This window comes from Haemorhous mexicanus, chromosome 9, assembly GCF_027477595.1.
Source record: "Haemorhous mexicanus isolate bHaeMex1 chromosome 9, bHaeMex1.pri, whole genome shotgun sequence".
In the NCBI taxonomy this organism is placed as follows: domain Eukaryota; kingdom Metazoa; phylum Chordata; class Aves; order Passeriformes; family Fringillidae; genus Haemorhous; species Haemorhous mexicanus.
In genome coordinates this window covers 10,848,408-10,865,927 of record NC_082349.1, presented here as the reverse complement: position 1 = coordinate 10,865,927, position 17,520 = coordinate 10,848,408, and the positions used below count along the sequence as shown (strand labels likewise).

Here is a 17,520-nt window from a genome sequence, read left to right as displayed (position 1 = left end):
CACAGCTCAAGTTACTTTTGTGCTCCCTCTTAGCCTGCCAGAATAAGGAGCATGGCTAATCTTAAACTCCAGCAGCTCCAGGACACTCAGTTGTGGTAGTATCTTTCACAGCTGTAATTGTGCCAGCTATTTCTCGCTTGGCTGGAAGCTGATGTGTGTGTTCCTGCCTGCTCTTGCTGCGGCTGTTAAATGGAACTGCACAGAGCTGCTGCCCAGCTCAGCCACGGCAGCTGCCTGTGTGCCACCAAGACAGAGGAGACAGTCTGCTCTGGGAATGTGAATCAAAACTGAGGAGACTTAAAAACCAAATCCAGAAATTCACAAGTGCCTCTCTGTATTTTAGAAGTCAGGACTTCACAGGACAGACAATGAACATAGGGGAATGCTAGTGCCTCGTCTTTTTCTGATCTGTTGCTGCTTATTTAGTGAAATACCCAGCATTAATTTATGACCCAGCTGTCTCTCCAGGAATTTTGAGTGCTGCTATAATGTTAATAGTACAGGACAAAACTCTGCAGGGGCAATGGGAAATGATGCATGACAGAGCTGTTGAGAGAGGGAGCAAGTATAACATGCCTTGTCCTTGGGACTTCTCCAGAGGAGGAAACTCCCTGGACACTCTTCTGGCTTTAGGAGAATATAAGGAGCAGGTTTAGTGAAGGTCATTAAAGGCATAACACCCTAAGCATGTTGTGGCTCGAGGGGTGGCTGTAACACTGTACTTGTGCTATCTTCATTTTGGCTTTTTTGGGTTACTGTTTTAGTTGTGGATGAGTGCTGACCTTTTAGGAAGATGGAAAAGTAAGGTACAAGAACACTTCTCCATCTCCCTGCGTATGGCTGGGCCTTAGTTTTGCATTCTGAAATAAGTTGCTCTTGTTTCTCTTGACAGTGACTGTCTTGATGCCGTTTGAGTCCCTTTCTATTTCCCCCATCTCTCCATTTGTGTTTTTAGTGATGGGTACAATTGAGGAACTTGCCCAGTTTAAAACAGAGTGTGATTTTTGATTGTTTCACTCAGTTGACCTCAGCCTGACTTCATGTTTCCCTTGCTTCACTTGCTCAATTTGTGCATTTTCTCCCTGGCCTCCCCACAAATTTTGGGAAGGGTATGTTGCTGTGACTTCGGATGGGTGCATTGGGAGAGTGTTCATAAGGAGCAGCGCTCAGTGTCTTACATGCAGCCAAAGCTGTGTCCTCCAATATGGATTTGCAGAGGTCAAAGTCAGCAGTTTTCCATATTCTGGAAAGGTACATTGCAGTGAAAGCACTTTACCTCTGGTAGCAATTGCTCTGCAGCTGAGTGCTTTCAGAGGTGAAAGGATTTATTCATCTCAGCTGACTGTGAACCCCTTAGCAATGTGTTCAGCTGAAAACAATACCTCCTTGTGAGAGCCCTGTCATCTGTGTTAGTGAGTGCTTCTCTGACTGTCCTCCTCCTCCTCACCGTGCATCCCCCCCACCTCTCACCTGTACTATTGCAGCACTGGCTGTACTGATTAAGGTATTGCCAACCTCAGTGGGAGCTCCCTCCACCACTCATTTGATAGAAGAGATGGCACTTTCCCCCTTGACTTTGATACAGACAGGCTGGTTTTGGGCACCCTCCATGCTCGTTTCAATTCTGTTTCACATCAGTTCTGCTGGCTTTGGGACAAAAGAGGTAATTTGTAACTTGTCTCAAGTTGGACAGCTGCTGCTGCTGTGATCTAAGTGTGGCATTGGTACTGATTCTCACTGTGCCTGTCACACTTAGGGATGTTTTTCAGAGATTTTTCCTATTTTGTTATCTTCTGTCAACATTGTCACTATAACATCTCATTTTTTGTCGTTGCAGTCTGGGTTTGCATCACAGTGTCAGGCTGAGGTAATAAAGCAGCCAAACAATCTGGGTATGACTTGCAAGGACAAGTACACTTGGGTCATGAGGTATAGCTCTCTATGAATTATGGATCTCTTCTGCACTTCAGAAGGAATGTAATTGTGCATCCAAGCAAAAAGTAATTTGTACTGTGCATGCATATCCTGAATAGATAGTTTGAACCTGAGGTAGCTGATTTCAAGTGGTTATTCCTTCATGGCACTGGGTGATTATATTGCTCTTGTATGCATTGCTTTCCTGAGAGAATAACAGTGTGGGAGGATAGTGCCAAAATCCTAGTCAGGTACAGAAACTACAGGATGTTTCTTAACCAGTTCTTGGTATTTTGCATAACCAAAGGCCTCAACAATCCAGGAAGTGTATATCTCTGAGTGTCAGAATTTAGCATTCCTTGCTCAGTTAAAAAAAAAAAATCAGAATGTGTTAAAATCCGCTATTTCAATTTTTAAGTGCTTATAAACATGCATTTTTTAAACTTCTTTCATATCCCTATGGGATCCCTCCTACTTTAACTTGGTTCTGTTAGAACATGTCACTTTTTCACACTTGTTACCCTGGGAGTTTTAGTGTTTGGACACTGGTTAAATGTGAGTCATCAGAGCTGCAGCAGTGCAGGAAGTGTACCCCTTAATCTCTCACAGGGCAAATGAGTTAATAACTACAGAAAATTTTAACTGATATCTTTTGTAACTGCAGTGAGTGTGTATGTTCCAAGGAGGATCTTCTTTCAAAGCACTGTGAATGCATGTATGCTTTAAAAGAAGTAGTGGAAAAAGCATGGAACAGAAATTAATAAAAGCTGAGTTTTCCTAACAGATAAGTAGCTGATGGCTTCCTACTTCTGAAGGCTTACCCTTGCTGTTGCAATGTTAATAATTTATAAGTGCAATTGCATCTATTTGTCTTTGTTACAAGTTAATCAATATCAGAGTAGCTATAAAATACTATGTAAATATTATTTCTCAGCTGTAATTGTGCCCAGACATACTAATGAAAAAAATGTACTGAGGCACATTTCTTAGCACGAAGGGTGATGAATAGACCTGACTCAGGAAGGCAGAGAAAGCTGAGGCACAGGGAAGTCAAATTTTTCTACGTCATGCAGCAGCTCAAGGGCAGAGCTATGAATAGAATAAAGGTCTCAAGGTTTTTCATCTCAGTCCAGTTGGCCAAATGAGACTCCCTGTCCTATAATTACACATTCTGTGTCTGCAGTTCAGGAGGGCAGCAATATGTTGCAGTTGCTTGCTTGTGGCGGAGGTCACCTGTGGATGCTTGTAAAAGCCCAGGCAGTATTTCAGAGTGTTGTACTGTTAATGAAGCATGGTCTGCATGGGCAGTGCTGGTGGAGTGATGGAGGTGCTGTAATTAAGGCATGATGTGGCTGCTGTGAGTTGCTGCTAGAAGCTGCCTCAGATGCATCTGTGCAAGTGCCTTCAGAACTAAGTGTGCAACCTGAACTCTTGTGAATTCTGGTCTGGGGCTTTTCAGCCTTCAGTTTTGCCCCATCAAAGGCCCTGTACTTCATGCTGCTTAAATACCAGGGAGTATTTGTTTTTTATAGTGGAGAAGTTTAATTTTGCTCTCCCCACGTAAGGTAAGGACTTTCTGTTCTTCTGTTTAAACATTAAAAAAATACATGTTCAGGCAGACTAAACTTCTAGAATTTCTGCTCAGACAATGAAAGACTGAGCTTTCAGAAAGAGAGGAACAATGAAGCAGTTCAGGCTGTTTTAACCATAGCAATCACTAATGCTCTGGGTATAATTAGAAACCTAATTACTGTAAATTTACTTGCAAAGACTTTTCAGCCTTTTGAGACTTGCCCCACACAATTCTATCAGGTTCCAAGTGGAGCATGGGTGGTTCTCCATTAAGCTGCTGGAAATTAGTAATGCTGCTTTTTTCTGTTAGCACCGCTGCTCTAATCTCTGTTTAAAAGTGCCTTATTTGAACAATGGAAAGGCTTTTATTATTTTTCATTATGATTCATTTTAATATTATTTTCTATATATTCGAGTCCAGAGCTTTTGTGTTTGGGTCAGATAGTTCATTAGAGGCAAAAGCCTGAGTTAATGCAACCTGGCGAGTGCAAATTGAATTACAGTGGAAAAATGTGCTAATTTTGATTGAATTTTCTAATTTTGCCTTTTTATTTAACAATGCTTCAAATATAATTTTAATATTTCTAACTTTTGAAAGATAGGTTTATGCATTGATTTCAGTTAGGTGTGAGGAAGAAAGTCTTCACTGTGAGGGTGGTGAGACACTGAAACATTGTCCAAAGAAGTTGTGGATCCCCCATCCCTGGAAGTGTTTAAGGCCAGGCTGGATGGGGCATTGACCAACATGGTCTATTGGAAGGTGTCCCCTGCCCACAGAGGAGGAATTATACTAGATGATCTTGTAAGGTCCTTTCTAACCCAGACCATTCTGTGATTGAAAAAGATGCCTTTTTCATATTAGAAAAACATCAAAGCTTCAGTACTGTATAACAATATATTACTTCTCACTGTGTATTTGATTTCCCACAAAGTTGTTATTATAATTACAGCACATTGTATTATATAACAGTTTGTCCTTCTATGAATAGAAACTCTGTCATTATCTGAGGGGACTTTGGGCTGCTGTTTTTTGACCTTTGGACCTCTTGTTTCTTGATGTAGTTACTAAAACTTGTTTTTTTCCAAGAAGAATTAAAAATAGCTTGTATACTAGACCTAAGTATTCTTTATGCTGTACTCTCCTATGCAATTTACACTTCCTGTGTTGGGGATGGATGGATGGATGGATGGATGGATGGATGGATGGATGGATGGATGGATGGATGGATGGAAGACTAGAGAAACCTGCTATTGTGTAGTGGATTTGCCACTCTTCTGATACAGTCTTGATGCAGATGCAGAATTGCTTCTTAAGGATTAACTCTGACCTCCGGAAATGGGAATTGAAAAGTGAGAAGAACCATTAGGATAAGAGTAAAAAACCTTGGTATTTTGTTTAATGTGCAACCATGTAGTCAAACAATTTCAAAAAACCCTTAACCATCTTGGCTGTTGTGTGTTAATTATTGGTGTTGACATAATTTTGTACTAGTGTAAGTATACTTTGCTGAGCAGTGTGTTTGTTTGTGGCTTTGCAGGAAGGGAAATACCCCTTAAGTAACTTTACTTATCCTTGTCCCCATTCAGTGTAAACTAATCTTGGGATGGTTTCTTTCTTCAAGGACCTGTTTATGAAAATGTCTAAGATGGCTGTATGATGATAATTTTTTACTTCTTCCTATGTGAGCATTTTTTTTTCATGTTTTATTCTTGTCTGTTTCTATAAGTAGTGGGTTTTTTTTCAAGGCACATCATTCCTCATGCTTGAAGTGAAAATTGCATGTGTTTTTTTTGCGAGGAGTTAAGTTTTTTACCTGGTTCTGTGCTCTTAATTTTTTTTTCCAATTAAATACTTCAGTCTTTGTAAAGACTAAATAACATGACAGAGTAGGCAATATGAAAGGGGATTTCTGTGCTGGAAAGTTTCTGCTGAGCTCCTGGCTAAGCTGTTTCTGCTCCTCTGGCTGTGTTCAGATATCTAAAAATCTTGTTTGTGTAGTGAATTAATCCAGGGAACTGATACTGTGTGAAAATACAGGCACCTTCCTTCCTTCCCCCTCCAGCTCTTTAGGAAATGTTATTTTAAATCCGTCCCGGACAGACCGACGTGCTTAACTCGGAACTTTTACGGAAACATGAGGATTTTTGCGGGAACATCAGGGTTTTCCGGGAAGCTCCGCGGAGCCCCGCAGGTGAGGAAGGATGGGCGGCCGGCCTGCAGTGGCGCCCGGGTACCGCGCGGGGGCAGCAGAGGCCCGGCGCGCCCGCCACGTCACGGCCACGGCAAATGGTGGGTTAAAAAACCACGAAAAACCCCAAAAGCAAAATCCCAGAGCATTCTTATTTTCATCACAGTTACAGAATGGCAGCTGCCATCCCCTGGGTGAAAATTAAGAAAACCTTCTGTGGAGTCATTTGATTTTACTGTACTTTAATTTGGAGAAACCTTGCTTTTTATATCCACTTATATTTAACAGTCCATTACTGTTGCCTGTAGCTCTTTTCATAATCTGATCATTCAGATGACGTCTTGTGACAAATTTCTGGTTTTATCTCCTGACACTGGTGTTCAGAAGGTCTTTCCTAGTGGATTTTTTTTCTTTTGCATTCAGTTGGAATTCTGTATTTGCCCAAAGATTCTGGGGAGATCACACAGGAATATAAGGTTTTGAGTACCATGTTTGCATTATTGCAGGGGGAAGAAAAAGTAGACAAATCTAAAATTTTTAGGAAGTCAGACTTTGTTACTTCATTCCAACTATTATTATCCTCTAATTTTGCAAAGTCTTGCTCTATTCTTAAAAACGCTTAAGATTTTTTAAAGTTATTTTAAACCTGAACAAATTGAACATTAAAACTAATCCATGTAGATTTATTTTCCTCTAGCTTTCTAGTCCAACTTCCTGGTCAAAGCAGCATCAATTATGAGCTGAGACCAAGTCTTTATCCAGTTAGGTTTTGAAAACTTCCAAGAATGGAGACTGCACAACCTTTCTGTACAGTCTTTTCCCATGCTTCACTACCTTCATGGTGAACAAACTTCTCTTTACGTCCAACAGTCCAAACCTCTCATTTCAGCTTGTGCCCACTGCCTCTCATTGTCCCACCACGTGGCACTTTGGGAACCAGGCTCCATTTTCTGGGGAGCTTCCTGCAGGTGCTGGAGGGCTGCTCTTTGGCCTCCCCCAGGTGCTGTCTTCTGCAGGCTGAACAAGCTCATTGCCTCAGTCTCTCCTCACAGGCCTGGTGTCAGTGCCCTGGTGTTTGATCATCTGCACAATCCCTGCACAATCTCTTGTTTGTCTGTAGCCCTCTCTAGGGACCAGGCATGATGTGGTAGAACAGAGGGTTCATTGTCCTTTGGAGTGGTTTTTTTATATTTGTGTATTCCTCTACCCCTTTTCCTAAACTCCTTTGTTGTTTTATCTCAGTTAAGTAGTTCTGTATACTTTTTGGTGCATCACCTTATGTTTCACACACCTCTTTATCCAGTGCATTTGTTGCCCTGGAGGTGCTCGTATTGGAGTTGGCTGAAGAAATGTCGGGTCGATGAAGGGGCACTTAACATGGAATGTACAATATTGAATGTATTGAATATACAATAACAGTGTAGGTATTGATGTGGCTGCCACAAAGGCCTCATGCTTCTCAAGGGGATCAGTCCAAAAGGAGTTGCTTTTAAGGGAGTATAGAACAGAGTGATGAGTAGAAAAACAGACTTCAGGTACCAGGCACCCTCTCTGGGCAACCTGTTCCACTGCGCTCTGGTAGAGACATTTTTCCTAATGTCCAGTCAGAACATCCTAATCCATAACTTGTGGCCATTGTTGCTACTTTCCCCTGAAGAACTTGCAGGATAGAGTGAGAATTGAATATGTCTTCCTATGCCTACACTTTATTTTTGGTTTATAATTGTAGGTATAAAGTGAAGACCAGAAGACACTGTGAGAAGTAATTACTAAAGTAATCAGGGCTGTCTCTCAAAATTTCAGAACTCAACAGATGAGAAGGTCAGTGAGGAAAGGCAGTGGCTGTTTGTGCAATACTTCTAATTTAGGCTCCGAGTGCTTGACACACAGCTGTTTAGTAAGCTCAGAATAACAAAGAACTGTTTGAAAGAGGATGGCTGTTACTGACTGCTGTGTAATCAGAGGCTGAGGGCTCGTGAGAAGATGATGGTTGCAAGGTTGCAAGGGGGGGCCATGCGTGTTGTGACTGGTTCCCTCTGGAGAAGGCAGAGCTGCTGAAAGTGGCTGGATTGGGTGTGAACACTGATGTGTTTTAACAACTTCTGCTGCTGCCAGCTATTAATGATAGCCATGTCTGGATTGTGACTAAAAATGTGGAGATATCTGGAGTGTTGGACGTAGGTTTGTTCAATATTGAAGTGACTATAAATTTGGGGTTGCAGCCTGTTTCAGAGCGAGTTGGGGACTGCAATGTGTTGCATCCAAAAGGAGAGGTGTCCTTAAAGTCACCCTTTTGTACTTACATTTGATTTTCCTAATCCTTTTGAGCATTTGTATTGCTTATTTGATCATGCTTCAACTCTCTGCACATCTTCCTTCAATTTTCTTCAAGTTCTGGTTCCTGGTGTAGCACAGATGCTCTTTTCCAAACTATTTTTGAGGTAGTTTATTTTTTCAGTCAGGTATCCACACTAAACTCTTTAAATCTCTCCCATGAATTGCTTCATTGATTCAAAACTCTGTGGTATAGGAATGCTGGAGGTATTTCATTAATTTTGCATTAAGATACATGCTGGTGGCAACCATAGTGTTGTATGTTGCAAATTCATTTCCCTTTTGAGTCTTTTTAGCCATTGCACACAATTGTCTGTCCTTCTGCCTGCAGTGACTGCAGCAACAGTAGTGGTTGTCTCTTCCTCATAGCACCTCCACTTATGGTCCTTGAAAGGTGAGATTTCCAAAGCTATTAATCCATAACAAATACCATAATTTCTTTTCTTTTAGTAGGAGTTGAGAAGTACTCCTTTTCTAAGATATTTAATCTTATAATATTTTTAATCTAGTGTGTTCCTGTGTACACTTTGTAACACATTTTAATTAAAAAGCATTATTTGTGGTATTTCCTTTGTCCATGTCCAGTGGGATGAATGTTTCCAGAAGGCTTTATTTTGCACAGATTGCTGGATGGTTCCTTTCCTGCATCCTGTACAGTGTGAATCCTCATCTCTGGAATGTCTGTCGGGTCCAATAAAGTGTTTGGGGAATGCAGTTACATGGAATCACGTGGGGTATAAATCCCCTGCAATTGCCTATTGAATGCTGGGCTCTGTCAGGATTACAAACATGTGGAGGTGCTTGCATATTGCAAGTTTCATCTTGAAGATAGACGCAAATCTGTGTTAATAATTTTTAATTTCTCTTTTCTTCCATGTTGTTTATCCATCAAGGCAAATGTTTTTTGGCTTCTTTTAAAGGACAGGCTTGAACCAGTCTCAAATTTCGACAGGCATGTTGGTCAATTGTTCTGAGAAGGAAGTTACATTGTTGTGATTGTAACCTTCTTAGGACTTGGGTAGTATTGAAGAACAATGTTTCTTTGGCCATAAAGTAGAAGCCTCTTTCCTTATTGCTGTCCTAATGCTAAAAATGGTTGCAAATTAATTTTCTTTTTTTTTTTTTTTTTTAAAGCAGTGACAGCAGCAAGATAATATCAGCAAGTGAGAATGTCAGTCCTGAACAGTCAGTCTGTAGGTAAGAAAGGGATAGTGTTTAGATGCAAAATAATTAAGTTTTGAAAACATAATTAGTATTTATTTTAAACTTACTTTCATATTTATGTTATGTACCTCAGTGCCGTTATCTTGCATTTTTGTCCTCCTGGCACTCTGACATTTAGTCCAGCTATCTCACTGGCATTAAGAAACAGCAGGGAGTGAACTGGAAGTACAAGGCAGTTCCCTTTCCCTCTGTATAACATTTAGGTACTTTCTAAGATACTTTAGTAAAATTTAATTTGAAAAATAATTGTCCTTTTTTTGAAAATTGTCCAATTATTTGAAAATAATTGTGCTTTTTTAAAGTGTAGATTAATTGGCTTGATTTCTAGTACTGTGTGTTTTCTTGATTATCTGACCTTATCTTACTTATTTTAGAGGTTGTATATTTTAATAATGGCCATTCAAAATGTTTTCCTTCATAGGAAATTGTAGCAAATAGCACTGGAAAGAACTACCCCAAGTCTTTCTCTGGGCTTTTAGAAACAATATTTTTAACATCTTTTATTCCAACATATGTCATAAGTACTCTATAAAATCTAATTAGGGGAAGTGGTACAATCTGTCCCAGTGCTTAATTGTTCTTCCCTCTAGACAGATTTTTCCTGATGTCTACTCTAAATCCCTTTGACCACAATGAAGTCAATTGCAAGCTTTTCTGACTTTCACCCTCTCTTGTTTTAATTTTTTATCTCCCCTCAACATATGTTTGTGAGTTTTAAATTGGTTGATAAGCTTCTTGCAGTCTTACTTTCTTCAGATTTGGGCTTTATAATCTTTCTAGTGGACAAATTTTTAAAAAATATTAAACATTGCTACTTCTAAATACTCTCTAACTTGTGTGTATATTTCTTGGACTGTGGTGCTCCAGCATGTATTTCTTTGGAATGAGTGGAATAGAAAAATGTGGTTTGCAGTTGTGCTCTAGTTGATGCTTTTCAGTGCAAAGGCATGAGGGTTTCAGTGTGGTGGTGCCAGTTCAGATCAGCTTGCTGTTCACTAAAACTCCTTACAACACCACTGAGTCCCCGTGGAAGTCCTTTGTTCCCTTGCCAAGATCAAATATTTGTATACTTGCCATATGCTTGGAAGTCATGTTGCTGTTGCTGTGAAATGTATGAAAATTTGGTTCTAAGTCTGCTCTTGATGGGAAGACATGAAACCAGCCTTGAAGCTTCAAAGTTGTGTCCTTTGGTCAAAGGCAGCTGACTGCTGTCTCCCAATGCTTCAGAAGAAGACACTGAACTGGGTAGAAGTGTCTTGTTGACAATATAGTTAAGGACAACATGTTTTGTTCAGTTTCTTTTGGTTTTAAGCTCTGTAGACATTTTCTGTCATGTGTCACCCTGCCCTGAAGAGCTTTTGAGATTGGGCAGTAGAGGTTTCTTTTCCATTGCAAGTTGTACAAGTTTGTTTCTTCTCTATATGGAAAGAGTTCTATTTTCTGGTTTGTTTAGGTTTTTTTTCCCTTTAGTTCTGGATTATATTTCAGTGTATTCATTCACAGTTCAATTTTGGCACGGTCATCTTAACCGTGTAATCTAGTTAGAGCGTTCCTTGTTCCTGTATGTTCTTTCCTCCCTGTGCTTGTTCATACAGGCTGCCTGTGGTGAGATGCCTGTGCTTCAAATCCCACTTGGGGGCATTTTTTCCCCTGTAGTGCTCATACAATTTGTGCTTATCCTCCCTCACATTGCCTTCCACGTGAGGGGACAAGAACAGTACTACACTTTGTTTCTGAATTTCTCTGCTGATGGTGATCATCAGCTGGACACTCTGAGGGTGGTGTCTCCTGAGGTTCAGAGCTTTTCCTGAAGCTTCATGGTGGCTCTGCGTGGATGGGTCTGGAATTTTCATCACAGGGAAAGCCCACGGGATTCTCTGCCTCACCTCCCTGTTTCTGCTCTTGCTGTGCTGCATCTGCAGTGTGATGGTCCTTCTTCCAGCATGGGCATGCTGGGTTAGCAGAGGATATCAGAAGCACAGGAGTCTTCCTGTGTTGTTTCCCCTAATGCCATTTGCCAGATGGGATGTAGCCTTCAAGATGAGTTTTGAAAAACCTTGTGGTGGAATATTTGGATTTCTCTGATGTGTGGCTGTTGAGCGATACGCTGATTTTAAAGTCTAAAACCCCCTTTTGGCTTTACAGAAATGTTCCAGAAAATATTACTGTGGTGTTGACTGGGTCTTGTCTTCCTTAGAGGATAGCCTTCCATTTATTTTGCTTTTGTTGGTTTTAAAATATTAATTTAAAAATATTTCTAAGGCTAAAACTGTATTTTTCTAATCACAGAAGAAGGTCTTGGGACAATAAATATATTAACATTATAACCAACCCAAAACCTGGCTCTGTAGTAGGAAGTAACCAATATATCTGGAACATCTTTACAGGAAGTGGATAATTAGTGAATAAAGCCAGGTGGATGCTTTTGATGGATGGAGTATTCCAATGGTCAGGGCTGGATGTCACCTTATGCAGTGCAGCTTTGGAACAGCAGAGGGTACTGTTGGTGCAAGATAAAAAATGAGGGTTTTCACACCGAGTTTGGAATTTTTTTTTGCTCTTAATATGTTACTCATTGGAACTGTTGACATGTTATTAGTCGTTGTTGGATCACTGCCCGTCCTCATAGCGTGCATTTATGGATTTACTAAGTAGTTTTGTGGAGAATCCCCCGGTTAAGTATGAATGTTTTCTCATTAGTTCTGATGTCACAAGAAGTGCTTCAAAGATGTGTATTCTGATACAGCTTGTTTGTCCTTCAGTGTTGTGGAGGGACTGTTCCTTCTTTGTTCTAGATTGAGGAGTTGATTATGCTGGAACTTTCCAGAGAGTTTTTCTTCTGGAGATAAATTATAAAAAAAACAGTAAAGGTTTGGGGACAAAGTTGCAATTATTCCATCTCTTGTTGGACAGCCCTGCTCTCTCCTCCTGTGTTTTATTTACCACATTCTTGCACAGTCTCTGGCTGCTGTTCACCAGAGTTGTGTTTTATTTGAATGTCAACAGGTGGGCTGTTATTTAAGACCCGCTTTTAAGGAATGTTACCATTTTGCCAGGGATCATTTCAGTCCTGTGGAAAGGACCTGAGCTTTCCAAATCTAAGTTTCTGAGAGTACAGCTACATAGTGTGTTGATTTTTGTGGTAAATGTGCTCTAAGTGACTACTTAATAGTAACATTTTAAAGGACTATTTTTGGTGATTTTTGTCCCATACTTTTTCAGTGATCCAATTTATCACCTCCCCTCACCCTGTGAGCAGTTGTCATGGCACAGCTGTGCTGGGCAGTTGCAGTGATGTGCTGGGCCACACAGGGTGTGAAAATCTCCTAAATTTTTCTTTACTGTGAAAGTATCCTCTCTGGCCTTGAGGTTGGTGTTAATTTGGGGTTGGAAATGGTAATCCTGATGGAAGTGAGACACCTTCAGTTTGGTCACTGCTGTATTCTGACTCTACTGTAATGTACCTATGCTTATGGAAATGGTTTCAAACTGAGAGTGGAGGTTTAGACTGAATATTAGGAAGAAATTATGTACTGTGAGGGTGGTGAGGCGCTAGAAGAGTGTTCCTAGAGAAGTTGTGGCTGCCTCATTCCTGCAAGTTTTGAAGGCCATGTTGGACAGGGGTTTGAGCAAAGTGGTCTAGTGGAAGTTATCCCTGCCCGTGGCAGGGGGTTGGAACTAGGTGGTTTTTAAGACCCCTTCCAAACAAAAACATTCTGTGACTCCATGGAATTCTGGTATGGGCTTATTTTATATTAATTTGGCAAAAAGAACTGCTTTGTGAGTGAGGTTTTCTGCTTTGCAAAGGGATCCAAGCCACAGTGTCAGAAGACACCCCTTGTAGGTGCAAGATAGAGTAGGTATAGTGCAAACTCACTGAAGCACTTTGTGCTGAATCTACCTCTTATCATGGATTGTCCTCATGGATAATTTTACAGGTACTGCAGTGTGATTTCATTGAGAGGAGACCTTATATAGATAGGCTTGAAAAAGAAAAAATATTCCAAGGCCACAATAACTCTTTCCAATCTGTCTTCATTCTTCTGCATGTTTCTGGGGTGGTAGGTAGCTTTCAGAGATGGAATCTGTTGGGATCAGAAAATGAGATGCCTGGTAGGGTTAGAACCACAGTGGAGGAGGAGTGGATAGAAGGGTATTAATGTGCCTTTGGGCTTTGGCTGCAGGAAACACTGCTAGCACTGGCTGTAACTGTGTTTTGGAACATCACTTGCATTCTTTGTGCTTCAACCCTAGCCCTTATTTCTACAGCTTACCTTGAGCCAGCTGTTTCTGTTTGATGGCATGGCAAAAAAAGCCAGCCTACTGCAAAACAGCAGAAAACCAGAATGGAAAGGCATTTTGCCAGTTTGACCTTTAGCCATGGGAGTCCTTGTGATGGCTCAAAGGAGGGAGCCTAGGGGAATGGGCTGTTTGGGCTGTGATGGGAAGCTGTGCCTTCTGGGGCATCATTATGTAAATTTTCACTAGTAGAGTGCAGGGCATTAATAATCCACCTGCTTAAAATCTTCTGAAGGGTGAAATTTGATGGGGGAATTTGTTACTGCAGGACACTTCAGTCATATTGAATATGTTGAACAACTGTAGAGAAACTGCCCAGGTCCTTCTAGCTCAATTCCTGGCCAAAACACTCCAGTGTGCACATTCTATTTAACTGGCTGCTCCTCTTGTGAAAGCCAGTAGTAAAAATCGGTTTATTATGGGTAATAGTCATGACCTCAGCAGGATCATTGGATTTTCACTCCTGGACTCAAATAGTAGCCATTAACAATATATTTCATTATACTGGGAAGGAAATTCTTTGTAAGTGAACCCTAACCTTGTAGTTATTAGATTTACTCTGTGCACTATTCAGGATAAATTGAGTTCTCACTTTTTTAAGGCATTGTTCCGAATTTTTGCCTGGCATCATCTTGCCAGCAGACTGGAAGGTTTGTCTTTTTTTGCAGTTGATTCCTCTGCAATTAATTTGTTCTGAAGCAATCTCATCTGGGGGGCAGTACTTGCACTAAAATCCTAAGAGCAATACTTATTTAGAACAGAAGGTGTTTCACAGAGTCACAAAATAGTTGTAACTCGGTGGAACCTGCATAGTACAGATGTGTTTTTTCTAAACTTTAAACAGAATTTCCTGCTTTTCAGTTTGTTCCTATTGCCTATTGTCCTTTTACTGGGCACCTCATCTTTGAGCCCATCTCTGCCTTCTTTAATCCTTCCCATCAGGTTAAGTTACTAAGATCCCCCTGAGCCTTCTCTGCTCAAGGCTGAGCAATCCCAGCTCTCTCAGCCTCCCCTCGTGGCAGATGCTCCAATCCTTTAATCATCTTAGCTCACTGGACTTGTTCCAGTGTGTGTCTCTGCAGAGGGGAGCCCAGCAGTGCCCCAGCCCTGCAGCAGAGCTCCCCCAGTGCTGAGCCAGGGGAAGGGTCCCCCACCCTGGGGCTGGTGGCTGCCTTTGTGACCAGGGCATGCTGCTGGCTCGGTTCAGCTGCTCCACCCGGATTCCCAAGTTCTTCTCTGCAAAGCTGTTTTCCAGTAGGTTGGCACCCAGCCTGTAGGGCATAGTTATTCCTCTCCAGGAGCAGGACTTTGCATTTTTCTTTGCTGAACTTCATGAGATCTGCCTGCCCATTTCTCCAGGCCTTTTCCATATTTTTTTCTCGGCAGCAGGCCCACATTTTCTCTGGTCTTCTTTTTACTGCTCAGTTACTTGTAGAAGCTCTTCTTGTTCCTGACTGTTTTCAGCTCCGGGCAGGATTTGACCTTTCCAGGTCTGTCTTTGCACACTAGGGCAGTGTCTCTACATTTGTCCCCTCTCACCTGACCCCGCTCCCACCTCTTGTGTGCATTGTTTTTATATTTGTTCCTTATGTGTGTTGGTCTCATGTACCAGTGCTGGTACTGATGGTATTAGTGTCTCCCACTCCAATTGCTGGTCACAGATCTACCTTAAGAAAAAAAATCCATGTAGTTAAATGCCATTAAAATTACTCCTTTTCTTGACCCTTTCTCATTCCCTTAATAGGACTTAAATTTGCACAGTCTGGCCATACCCTACATTGTTCTGACTTCATGGTATAACTCAAAGCATTTCTTCATGCTAAACCTGCCCTATCCTGCACGTATTCATAAAAGAAAAACTACACAACTAGCCTGGAAATTGTATAGGCCATTCTGTTTGTTACAGCTCCAAAATCTCCTCAATATCCATGTGATCATTTATAGGTTTCATGTACTATGGGTATGGCCAAGATATTATGGGATTCTGGCAAGTGATCTATCTGCTTTTTCAGGAGTGGTTTTCTCAGTGGAATTTATTCGATGCCTTTCCTCTAGTTCTGCATCTTCTCCCCACACTCCATTATCTGTAAACAGTGGCTCCAGTTACCTGTAAGCAGTGGCTGTACCAGATGACTTTAAAGGAGAGTGGATACAGCTCTAAAATGCTGTACCTCAGACAGATCCTAGTTAGTATCAAGTATCCTGGTTATCACAGATGGTGAAATGCTGGCAAAAGTGCTTGCAAAGTGATTTGGGAAGGCTCTGCTTGCTGTCAGTCACTACTACCAAATTAGCTTAATTAAAACCAGCTGTGGGAAAGTGCTCTGCTGCAGCTGATAACTTTGTTTCCTTCTCTGAAGTCTTGTGGGCCTGGAGCTGGTGATAACTAGTTGTTCAGATGCAGTGAGGATCTCAAAGTGGTTGCAGTTCTCTTACAAATGTACAATTTTGAAGTTGGCCCTAAATCCTGCTTTTGGCTAGTGTTTCTCCATATGGAGTCCTTGGCCCTGAGATGCTGAGGTTTGTGTATCCTTGAATAGCACCTACTGTGGTTAGTGTTGCCATTTCTTGATTCTGTTTGGGAGAGTTGGTGGCCATGTTTGTTCTAGTATGGTTTAAAAGGAATGTCAAGGTTATCCAGCCTGAGAAAGACACTCTTTTATTGCAGTTTAAAAACCTTATAAAACCTAAAAACCTCTTCCTCTACAACCAGTCCTTGACTTTATAACCCAACAGCTTAAGCCATTCAACACCGTTTGCCTTTTCCAAGTGACCAGCAGCCCTTTGTGGTTTGTGAACTGCTGTGTCAGGCTTTTGCTGTATTCTTTTTTCGTAGAATGCCCAGCTCATTGCTATCTCCCTTCCCTTAATCCTCTCCTCTCTTTCCCTATCATCTGCTCAGTTGTGCAGGCAATTTCAGAGTCAAATTTAGGGCCAAAAAGTTGCCAAAATTGATGACTTGTCACAAACCAAGAAAAGGCCTTTTTTCCATTTCTAAGTTGATCCCAGACCTGCCAACATCAAGCTGTTGGGTTTTTTTGCCAGTCAAAAGAAGTTGTGTTAGATGAGACAGCTGTTTTAGAATAAGGTTAATAAAATGACTGTTGCCTTTTATAAGGAGTTGTGCTGGTGGAGTAATCCAGAATTGGTGAAACCCTAAAATTTGTGAATCCCAGTGAGCCTGTGAAATCCTGGCTGGAAGCACACATCGGCAGGTGGCTGGAAATGCTAATAAGGAATGGAGTCTGTTGTGGAGTGCTGTGGAAGTTTTGTCTTTCTGAGATTACAGTAGATTTTCTTTGTGGAAATTTACTTGACTTAGGGAGCTGTTCTTGGCATCTCTCAATTTCTGAAGTTTCAGCTTTTAGTGAAGTAGAGCTGGCAGTTTCACAGGATCTTCAACAACAACAAAAGAATTGATGCTTCAGTGTTGCTGCTGCACTGGATGCAGGATTACTGTTCTTAAGCAAGCTTATCCCTTGTCTCCATATATTCATTGTTTTCATGTTTTCATTGTCTTCATATTTTCATTTCATAAAGTAGTCCATTGATGTGGATTGGGGTTTTGGTTTTTTTCTTCTGTTTTTGGGGCGGGTTTTCTTGTTTAATTTTGTTTTCCAGAGGCATTTTGATTGCTTGTTGCCAAGATGCAAGAGACTTTGTGGCTTTCCTGGGATCTCGGGTATTTTACTGCCTATTCCAGTTTTGCACACAAGCTTTGTGTCACTGTAACCTTCAGTCTGGCTGAACAAGGATTTTTTTGGTAGAATTAATCCATGGACAGGAAAAGTTCTTGTAGCTGGAGGTGAGACTGGAATCTTCTTTTAATGTCCTTTTCCCACTTAGAAGAGTAGCTGCTGACTTTTAGTGACTGCTGACTTGGAAACTACCCTATGAATTATTTTTTTTAAAAAGGCTGAAACACTTCAGGGAGGCGTTCAGCAGTTTAATTCCATTGATCCTAGACTGCAACCAATGTTTCTTCTTA

General features: G+C 41.1%; 1 protein-coding gene across 11 annotated transcripts in view; it reads left to right on the top strand.

The window, feature by feature from the left end:
• Positions 1-17,520, top strand: part of ST3GAL3 (ST3 beta-galactoside alpha-2,3-sialyltransferase 3) — a 187,305-nt gene that overhangs the window by 22,762 nt on the left and 147,023 nt on the right. For 3 of the 11 annotated variants that reach the window (XM_059854001.1, XM_059854000.1, XM_059853995.1), the window contains exon 2: positions 9,144-9,206. The exons of the other annotated variants lie outside the window; for them this stretch is intronic. In XM_059854001.1, the coding sequence (XP_059709984.1) occupies positions 9,179-9,206 (28 nt within the window). In that variant the 5' untranslated portion in view covers positions 9,144-9,178. The remainder of the gene's footprint in view (positions 1-9,143; positions 9,207-17,520) is intronic. 11 annotated transcript variants of the gene reach the window in all.